This window comes from Hemibagrus wyckioides, linkage group LG18 (genome assembly GCF_019097595.1).
Source record: "Hemibagrus wyckioides isolate EC202008001 linkage group LG18, SWU_Hwy_1.0, whole genome shotgun sequence".
NCBI lineage: Eukaryota > Metazoa > Chordata > Actinopteri > Siluriformes > Bagridae > Hemibagrus > Hemibagrus wyckioides.
This window is the reverse complement of record NC_080727.1, coordinates 22985001-22995421: the sequence shown is the minus strand read 5'-3', so window position 1 is coordinate 22995421 and position 10421 is coordinate 22985001. Positions and strand designations below refer to the sequence as shown.

The window sequence follows — 10421 nt, the reverse complement described above, 5'->3', positions numbered from 1 at the left end:
AACAGTTTGGAGCTGGCCCCTTCCTCTTCCAACATGACTGTGCACCAGTGACCAAAGCAAGGTCCATAAAGACCATAAAGACCTCACAAATGCGCTTCTGGAAGAATGGTCAAAAATTCCCATAAACACACTCCTAAACCTTGTGGACAGCCTTCCCAGAAGAGTTGAAGCTGTTATAGCTGCAAAGGGTGGACCGACGTCATATTGAACCCTATGGATTAGGAATGGGATGTCACTTAAGTTCATATGAGAGTCAAGGCAAGTGAGCGAATACTTTTGGCAATATAGTGTATCTCTGCTTAATAAAAACAGTGCATACTTATGACTTATCAATGCGTGGGAGCACGATTCTCATGCCTAGGCCAGATCAATGAGTGTGACCACATCATAAAGGCTGTCACTCTCTGATTTAGTTAAGAAAATAATATATGATCACGTTGCTATTAAATACATTATGAAAGATGTGATAGCTCTTAATTAGTCCATTCCAACACCTTACTAAGTCCTGGCCGATGTGCAGACTGACCGAGGTTTAAAAACCGTCATCAATCAATTAACAAACTGTAAGCTTACACTGCCAATTAATATTGAAAATATTTGCATAGGGTGCAAATATATAAGGTTTTGACTTTATATGTCATATTATACCTTATAAGCTTCCTTCAAGAGCCCCAGTTTCTTCCCATCTTGCAAAAAAACATGCAGATAAGTGAACTGTCCATGTTTAAATGTCCCTAAGTGTGTGTATGGAGCTCTGCAATGGTCTACTATCCCATCCAGGGTGTATTCCTGTCTCCAGACCTTGTAGAGGATAAAGTCCTGAAGATATTATATGGCTGTGATATTTCCTGCTCCAATTGCTCAAACATGCTTCAGCAAAGGGGGATTTCCAATTTACATATTTATAGGGGAATTTTCTGATAAAAGAATAATTACATCATCTATAGAAAACAAAACAATGGTGTTAATTTAAACAATGGATTTAGGGAAATAATTCAGTCACAACCTAATGCATCAACTAAGTATCTTTATTGTGTTTCATCGACAGACTTTACTGGCCACATCTGGGTTATGTTCCACAATTTGTAGAAGGTATTCTTTATTGTGATTATGCATCTGTAAAGGTTTTATTTTTCCAGCACTAGGCAAGACAGAGGGCCTACAATTTGGTCCCAGTGAGCACAAAACCATTGAAATTAAGCATTTTTTGTAAAGGTTTATGGCTGGAGTAAAAGAGTTTTAATAGATGAATGCAATATACTGCCAAAAGTTTTGGGACACCCCTCCAAATCATTGAATTCAGGTGTTGTTTTTCAGGGGTTGGGTTCGGCCCCTTAGTTCCAGTGAAAGGAACTCTTAATGCTTCAGCTTCATACCAAGACATTTTGGACAATTTCATGCTCTTTGTGGGAACAGTTTGGGGATGACCCCTTCCTGTTCCAACATGACTGCACACCAGTGACCAAAGCAAGGTCCATAAAGACATGGATGAGTGAGTTTGCTGTGGAGGAACTTGACTGGCCTGCACAGAGTCCTGACCTCAACCCCATAGAACACCTTTGGGATGAATTAGAGCGGAGACTGTGAGCCAGACCTTCTCGTCCAACATCAGTGTCTGACCTCACAAATGTGCTTCTAGAGGAATGGTCAAAAATTCCCTTAAACACACTCCTAAACCTTATGGAAAGCCTTCCCAGAAGAGTTGAAGCTGTTATAGCTGTAAAGGGCGGGGCAACTCCATATTACATTCATGTGCATGTAAAGGCAGACGTCCCAAAACTTTTGGCAATATAGTGTAGATGTAAAAAATGGACACAGGTAAATGTGTAGTCTACGAAAAACATTAAGAACACTAAAAATAGACATATATCTCTTTATGGGCTGTTCTAAGTCAGGCCCATGCTGGCCCAATAATACAAGTTCATATTCACTGAGGTGGCTAATATTTTGATGATTTAACTTTTCTAAACCTTTTAGACTGAAAAATAGGATTTCTTCAAAAGTAAACTTCTACTTAAATCGTACTATTCAGTACTATTTGTAAACAACATGCAAAATATAATGTTACTTGTGTTTAACATGGTAACATGATTCCCCTTCCAGCTTTCTTAAAAATGTCAGCTGTCAGGACTGATCTGAACCTGCAGACTCAGTTCTGAAGGGTCGAGGGCTATTCGGGATTAGAGCCATCCATCTTACAGGCAGGCTTATGAGCCTCTAGAACTAACTCCAGCCTTTCTTTCTCTCTCTCCAGCCCAGCAATCTCTGCCTCCAGTTGAGCCTTCACACGCTCCAACTGCTCAGTCTCCTAAAAAGTCAAACAGAAGAAGAGTTTAGCAGTACACAGAGAATGCGGTGTCACATCTCATGACAGAAATGAACATTATGGTACATCTAGAGTCTGGATGGACAAATGGTTGGTGGGTAACACTTTACTATTAGTTGCAAGGCAGGGAATAAACACCGTCCATGAGACTCACGTTTTGTAACGTGTCCGTAAGCATGCGTCGACGATCCCGACATCTAGCTGCCGCTATTCTGTTCCTTTCCCTGCGGGCTCGCCTCCTCTCACACTCCTCGACGGACGTCTAGAAGTGATTCAGTGGCATAAATAACAGTTCATTGTATGGAAGAACTCTATTTTAAAAAAAGAAGATGATAAAAGTTCATGATGTAATTCTCCCAAACAAACCTTCTCCCACATTTACATAAGCAGTGTGGCAGAACGAAGTGAGTGATGACACTGCCATCTTGTGGCTGCACAGAAAAACACACGATTTCCCCAAATACTACTGCACTTACTCACCAACGGCCAGATTTACAATCTGGTCTTAGTGTACTCTTTCTGAATCCCGCGCGAATATTAACACACTGACTCACCCCATGAGATCCTATGTGACTAAGGTGTGAATCACACGGCCCTCTTTGACCATAACTGGATGAGTCAAATTAAAAAAAGCCCTGCTTCTCGTCCCTGCTTCTACTGTGTAGGATCAACAAGCACACAAAGGAACATTTCTATCTACAAAATGAATCTACAACTTACACGCTGACTGCTGGGTTCTCTCTCTGGATCCTGAGATCTATCTCGTGTCCCAGAAAGGAGCAGCTCTGGACCAAAACACTGTGATAGGAGACATGGACAGTTTGGCAGTGAAGAGGGCAGAAATGAGGCCATGGTGTCCCAGGTGCATTCTGTTTCTGAGACGAGAGACTCTGAGACTACAGAAGACTCGAGAAGCCACTCATCATCTGGCCTGGAGGTGACCGAGTCAGCAGTGGAGCTGGATGTGACCAGATCTGTGATTTTCTGCAAAATATATTTGTGAGGGAAGAAAAATAAATAAATACTTCTAATAAAGGAGGAAGAAAACAGTAGGTTAAGAGGTAGGGTTATAAATGAGGATTATAAATATACTGCTTTATACATGATTAACGAACTGCTTATAATGGTTATAATTGCGCATTTATTATAATATTTGCTGAACATTGTACCTTTTTCCCTTCACTATATCATGCTATTACTCAAGGACCTGTTGGGTTTTTTCCCCCCTTTCCATTTACATTTATTCAGTTAGTGTAACGAACCTTGTGCATGTGGGTGGTGGTGTTCAGGTCCAGTCGAGCTGCCATGTCAGTATAAAGTCCGTAAGTGAAACCTGCACTCCCGTGGCTGTGATACATCTCTCCAAAAGTTCTCCAAGATTATCATGACAGTCAAAACCAGTCATTTAGACCACCAGGTTGTTTTTTTCCCCTCCTAAAATCGCATATTTCCATCCTCTCTCTTTCTAATCCCTGAATTGAGATCCCTCGCGCCACGGGCTGAATTCAAACGACTGCACGCGCTCCTACCGGGATGAAGTAAAAGCACGTGATTCAATTCATTTTTCACTACACACTCGTGTGTGTGTGTGTGTGTGTGGGTCCCTCCCTTCTACTCCTGTGGTGTGTGTGTGTGTGTGTGTGTGAGATACTCGATCCCTATCCAAAATGACCACTGTATTTGAGCTTTATTATTGCTTTCACATAATGTTTCAGGCCAAATAAACAAAGACGGAAAGTCTGTATGGTTTCCAATAACCGTAATCTTTCTGGTGGGGTCTAATTAAAATAATATGCTAATAAAGGAGATTAATTGAATTTTGTTTCTCTTCACCGTATTTGTGCAGGTCAGGCGAATACATTGTGTTTTAATTGTACAGCTTCTATAGAAATATCTGACAGATGGTCAGTAACAGTTTCAGTTTGGTGTCTCAGATGATTCACAGAAACGGCAGAGATATCTCTTCTGTATTAGTAACAGGTCACTTTTTCCATTGCCAAACCCTTCAGAAGTTGCTACTTCTGTCATTTTCCCAGAAACTAATGACTAAACCTGCTGATATTTTTCTTTACTCTGAACCCAGTTTAAAACTTAAAAGCTGCTCATCGTATCATGATTTCTTTTGCCCTAATCATTTCCTTTGTATATATTAGATGTTTTGATATTTGATATCCTCCTGATACCCACTGTCATCCCATTCTCTTTCTGTTCCTTGCTCCCTCAGGTGGCATTAGCCTCCGCTTTGTTGTCTTTGTTAGTAGTTGTGACTCAAATTTCAATATCGGCAACAATAAAAAAAGAGAGAGAGAGAGACCAGGCTTTAGGCTATCTGAATCCATTTTCAAAACTGTAATATTTCTGCACCAGCTTAGTCATTCTCCTCCGCTACTGAGCTGATTAATACTGTATGTCACCCACAAGTTGTTGTTTTTTTAAATGGTAATTTCCCAGTGGGCAGCAAGGTAGCTTAGTGGTCAGCACTGGTGCCTCACAGCAAGAAGATCCTGGGTTCAAACAGGCAGGGGCCTTTCTGTGTGGAGTTTGCACGTTCTCCCTGTGCCTGTGTGGGTTTACTCTGGTTTCCTCCCACAGTCCAGTTGATTTGTAATTCTAAATTGCCCATAGGTGGGTGGGTGTGGTTGTCTATCTATATGTGTGGCCTTGTGATGGACTGGTGACCTGTCCAGGGTGTACCCTGCCTTTTGCCCAATGTGTGCTGGGATAGACTCCAGCAGATCCCTGTGACCCTAATGCCATGCAGGTGTGAGAAATGATCTCCTTATAATGGATTATTTGATCAGGTCGACAAAGTCACAGCGCCGGTCAGGAAGCAGCATGATTATGGTTTTATAATAGATCTCACGATGCACATGGTTTTGTTCTGGTTCTGTTGCCTGTTTCAGGTCTTTCAGCATCAGGACCCATTGCCCAGGCGACCCATGTGAGGCTGCTCAGGCCCTGGTTTGTGTTCAAGCAGCTTGTAATTTGTCCCAGCTGTCCAAATGGTTAGATGGTGGTGTTATGCTGTTGCTGTGTTTGTAGTAATTCTGCATTCTTGACCTGTTTGGTAACAAAGGTGAATTAGTCACTCATTTTATGATGTTGATGAAATCACCAACTTCCCTGTAGTATTAGTAACATATGCACATCTTGAATATCATTTAGAGTCTCAGTGGAAATTTTATATGAATAACAAGTTAAAAATCAGATTCAGCTCTACACCGATTAGATACTTTTCCCTGTACCCTGGCTCCTTTTCCTGACTTATATCAGATTCATTCCTATGTTACGTTAATGTGTTCTTAGATACACACACCGATCAGCCATAACAGAGTAGTGAGCACTGCAAGGTGAAGTGAATAAGACTGAGTATCTCCTCATCATGGCACCTGTTAGTGGGTGGGATATATTAGGCAGCAAGTCAACATTTTGTCCTCAAAGTTGATGTTGAAGCAGGAAAAATGGACAAGTGTAAGGATTTGAGCGAGTTTGACCAAAAGGGCCAAATTGTGATGGCTAGACCACTGGATCAGAGCATCTCCAAAACTGCAGCTCTTGTGGGGTGTTCCCGGTCTGCAGTGGTCAGTATCTATCAAAAGTGGCTCAAGGAAGGAACAGTGGTGAACCGGTGACAGGGTCATGGGCGGCCGAGGCTCATTGATGCACGTGGGGAGAGAAGGCTGGCCCGTGTGATCCGATCCAACAGACGAGCTACTGTTGATCAAACTGCTCAAGAAGTTAATGCTGGTTCTGATAGAAAGGGGTCAGAATACACAGTGCAGGACGGGTCAGGGCTGTTTTGGCAGCAAAATGGGGACCAACACAATATTAGGCAGGTGGTCATAATGTTATGCCTGATCTGTGTATATGAACCACTCAAAGATAAGCACTGAAATGACCACTGACTATTAAATTAATTTTTATTGAATAAATACAAACATGTCATCTGCCTCCTTACAGTGGACAACTTCATCTCTAGATTATTTTTCTTTTTAATAAATGAAGAGTAACATCACTCAAATACACATATATGATTATTTTAAAGTGTACAATAAATCAGTTGATCGACATATTTATAGAAACATTTATTCTCTCCTCCTGAAACCTCAAATTGACATAGTCAAAAATCTATCAAATTTGTCAGGACAGTGATATCATGCAAATGAGTAATACACCGAAACCTTGTTATTGCAATTAAAGCTTTTATTACTCACCATGTGTGTACAATAGATCAAATGAAAAAGTCTATAAAAAGACATGTACTTTCATTAGCAGTAAAACATCCAGAATTCTTGCTTTGTTTTTTTAACCATGTAACTGGCACGACATCTATAAGGGTCTGTAGGCACCAACGGTGACATCAAAGAGTTTTGGATTATTCAGGTTCCCTTCTTTGTCCAAAAGGAAGTAGAACCTGTGATTTTTAACTTTGAGAGGGATGAAGGAGGGTGATTCCTGCCTGTGTGCATGACAAGCCACTTGATTCAAAGGGACAGTTAGATGCCAGGCATTGCTCACACCCAGAGGCGACTGAGTACACACGGTCACTTTTCCACCTCCCTTATGCAGGACCACACGACTGACAGAGCGACGGCTGAACAGCAGGCCCAGTCCGACAATTCCGCCTCCTAATGGCAAAGAAAGACAGGGATGAGAACAGTGGAGAGAAGGTTAAGTATTTATATAACAGTAAGGAACATTCAGAACTGTCAGTCAAGGTTATCTTTATAAAAGTAAGTGCTGTTCATGTTGATTTTATTTTGAAGCAACAGAAGCCCTGACTTTATATCTAACACTTATTATGGATTTAACTTAGGAACCTTTTCACTTGATGTGCTGACTGCTTAAATACCCTTAACAGGATAACAATAAGGCAAATCTAGTGATTTATTTTGAGCAGAAGTCAGCAAACTCTTCAATAAATCTACATTTCCAACAAAACGTTGCTCAGTACTGTTCCTAACAATCACTCACTAATTAACATTGTTTCTCCTAAACTCTCATGCGGCTATATTTACAAGTAATAAAAGTAAATAATTCCATATGTAATCATTTACATCATGTCCATGTCCCAACTGCATACTAGTACTGCTTCATTTTGCCAGCTTTCTTGACAGAAATTATAGTATATTATAAATATTTTTAATTCCTTCAGTTGCCTTGACCAATGATGGGCTCTTTCCACAGGAAATACATCTGTTATAATCTATTATTTTCTATTCTGATTCGATTTGATGGTATATTTGTTTTGTTTTTTTTTATTTATAAAATCCTCCTTCTTCATGGAACATGCTTTGATATGCAAATAACCATGATAACTCCAATACATATGCAAAGTAGTCTACAGCATCATTTGGTAACTTTTTGAGCATGTATTAGATACTTTTCCTTGTACCCTGACTCCTTTTCCTGACTTAGATCATCTTCATTCCTATGTTATATTAATAAGTGTTCTCAGATATATACACCGATCAGGCATAACATTATGATCAGTGACCGGTGAAGTGAATAAGACTGATGATCTCCTCATCATGGCACCTGTTAGTGGGTGGGATATATTAGGCAGCAAGTCAACATTTTGTCCTCAAAGTTGATGTTAGAAGCAGGAAAAATGGACAAGTGTAAGGATTTGAGTGAGTTTGACCAAAAGGGCCAAATTGTGATGGACTGATCCACTGGATCAGAGCATCTCCAAAACTGCAGCTCTTGTGGGGTGTTCCCGGTCTGCAGTGGTCAGTATCTATCAAAAGTGGTCCAAGGAAGGAACAGTAGTGAACCGGCGACAGGGTCATGGGCGGCCGAGGCTCATTGATGCACGTGGGGAGAGAAGGCTGGCCCGTGTGATCCGATCCAACAGACGAGCTACTGTTGCTCAAATTGCTGAAGAAGTTAATGCTGGTTCTGATAGAAAGGGGTCAGAATACACAGTGCAGGACGGGTCAGGGCTGTTTTGGTAGCACCAACACAATATCAGGCAGGTGGTCATAATGTTATACCTGACCGGTGTATAGGCTCCTGAGAAGGACAGGCAGAACACTCACCTATAAGAAGACAGCCGAGAGTAAATCCAAATCTCCAGGAATTTGATCCAAGGTTCATGTCAAAGCTAAAAAGCCCCAATTCCGTCCTGACCCTTTGGGGCTCTTTGCTACTCTTTCGCGTGTCTCGAAGTCCCGTGAAGGCAAAATAGGCCAGGTAGGTCCAGAAGAGAAACTGACCTCCACAAAACAGAGCCAAGAGCCTGAAGAAGCGGGTCCGGTCATGCTCGAACAGCACCACATCTCTCACCACGGCGGAATGGGAACTGCGCAGTGGCTGAATGGGGGGTAATGATACATAACGTCGCCCTTGAGATGTCATAGACATGCGTTTAAAATGGTTAAAGACCACGGGATACTGACTGACCACAGAGCGCGTGGACAGGGGCAGAACAGCGCGTGCATATTGTATACAGGTCACCCGATGGGGTGCAATGATAAAAGCACGAGCTGTAAATAACACACACTGAAACGCCATGATTTACTAAGTAAAAGGTATTTTTATACTTGTGGGTGTACACTATAATTCATTAAACTTTCTATAGGAGATAGTGACAACTAAATTTCAGCTAAAACGGATCACCAGGACGCCGCCATATTGTGCGTTACTCCCATTAGTACGGACAGCGCGTTGGTCCAAACTCTCGTCGAACTCTGTAAAACGTGATCACGACACGCCCCCTAGTGACGTACTGTATTTCCACATAATTTGGTCGCGACAGATTACTGTAGTGTTTATTCACATCACAAATAATTATTGTTCTTTACACCACATTGTGTACATATTAATGTATTAGAATCAGCATGCATGTAAATTTCCCATTGGGATGAATAAAATATCTGTCTATCTATCTATCTATCTATCTATCTATCTATCTATCTATCTATCTATCTATCTATCTATCTATCTATCTATCTATCTATCTATCTATCTATCTATCTATCTATCCCTCCTTTCTTCAACATTCATATCTATCTATCTATCTATCTATCTATCTATCTATCTATCTATCTATCTATCTATCTATCTATCTATCTATCTATCTATCTATCACGCCTTTCTTCCATTCGTCAACATTCATATCTATCTATCTATCTATCTATCTATCTATCTATCTATCTATCTATCTATCTATCTATCTATCTATCTATCTATCACGCCTTTCTTCCATTCGTCAACATTCATATCTATCTATCTATCTATCTATCTATCTATCTATCTATCTATCTATCTATCTATCTATCTATCTATCTATCTGTCTGTCTGTCTGTCTGTCTATCTGTCTCACTATCTATCTATCTATCTATCTATCTATCTATCTATCTATCTATCTATCTATCTATCTATCTATCTATCTATCTATCTATCTATCACGCCTTTCTTCCATTCGTCAACATTCATATCTATCTATCTATCTATCTATCTATCTATCTATCTATCTATCTATCTATCTATCTATCTATCTATCTATCTATCTATCACGCCTTTCTTCCATTCGTCAACATTCATATCTATCTATCTATCTATCTATCTATCTATCTATCTATCTATCTATCTATCTATCTATCTATCTATCTATCTATCTATCTATCTATCTATCTATCACGCCTTTCTTCCATTCGTCAACATTCATATCTATCTATCTATCTATCTATCTATCTATCTATCTATCTATCTATCTATCTATCTATCTATCTATCTATCTATCTATCTATCTATCTATCTATCTATCTATCTATCACGCCTTTCTTCCATTCGTCAACATTCATATCTATCTATCTATCTATCTATCTATCTATCTATCTATCTATCTATCTATCTATCTATCTATCTATCTGTCTGTCTGTCTGTCTGTCTGTCTGTCTGTCTATCTATCTATCTATCTATCTATCTATCTATCTATCTATCACTCCTTTCTTCCATTCGTCAACATTCATATCTATCTATCTATCTATCTATCTATCTATCTATCTATCTATCTATCTATCTATCTGTCTGTCTGTCTGTCTGTCTGTCTGTCTGTCTATCTATCTATCTATCTATCTATCTATCTATC

General features: G+C 40.0%; 2 protein-coding genes across 2 annotated transcripts; both read right to left on the bottom strand.

The window, feature by feature from the left end:
- Nucleotides 1–1008: 1008 nt before the first annotated feature.
- On the bottom strand, nucleotides 1009–3881 carry fosl1b (FOS like 1, AP-1 transcription factor subunit b). The gene is made up of 4 exons (XM_058414983.1): nucleotides 3589–3881; nucleotides 3047–3310; nucleotides 2481–2588; nucleotides 1009–2308 (listed from the first exon to the last, which is right to left on the bottom strand). The coding sequence occupies exons 1-4, from the start codon at nucleotides 3682–3684 to the stop codon at nucleotides 2171–2173; spliced, it is 606 nt and encodes a 201-aa protein (XP_058270966.1). The 5' UTR covers nucleotides 3685–3881; the 3' UTR covers nucleotides 1009–2170.
- Nucleotides 3882–6263: 2382 nt separating this feature from the next.
- Nucleotides 6264–9012, bottom strand: tmem223 (transmembrane protein 223). Its single transcript, XM_058414914.1, has 2 exons — nucleotides 8368–9012; nucleotides 6264–6954 (listed from the first exon to the last, which is right to left on the bottom strand). Exons 1-2 carry the CDS (start codon nucleotides 8840–8842, stop codon nucleotides 6656–6658), a joined length of 774 nt encoding a protein of 257 aa, XP_058270897.1. The 5' UTR covers nucleotides 8843–9012; the 3' UTR covers nucleotides 6264–6655.
- Between the last annotated feature and the right edge of the window lie 1409 nt (nucleotides 9013–10421).

Coding starts and splice junctions, on each gene's coding strand:
- tmem223 (XM_058414914.1), bottom strand. CDS start 8,842: ATGGCGTTTCAGTGTGTGTTATTTACAGCTCGTGCTTTTATCATTGCA. Junction 6,955..8,367: donor TCTCGGCTGTCTTCTTATAG/GTGAGTGTTCTG, acceptor CTTTGCCATTAG/GAGGCGGAATTGTCGGACTG.
- fosl1b (XM_058414983.1), bottom strand. CDS start 3,684: ATGTATCACAGCCACGGGAGTGCAGGTTTCACTTACGGACTTTATACT. Junction 3,311..3,588: donor CCACCACCCACATGCACAAG/GTTCGTTACACT, acceptor TATATTTTGCAG/AAAATCACAGATCTGGTCAC. Junction 2,309..2,480: donor TTACGGACACGTTACAAAAC/GTGAGTCTCATG, acceptor TTGACTTTTTAG/GAGACTGAGCAGTTGGAGCG.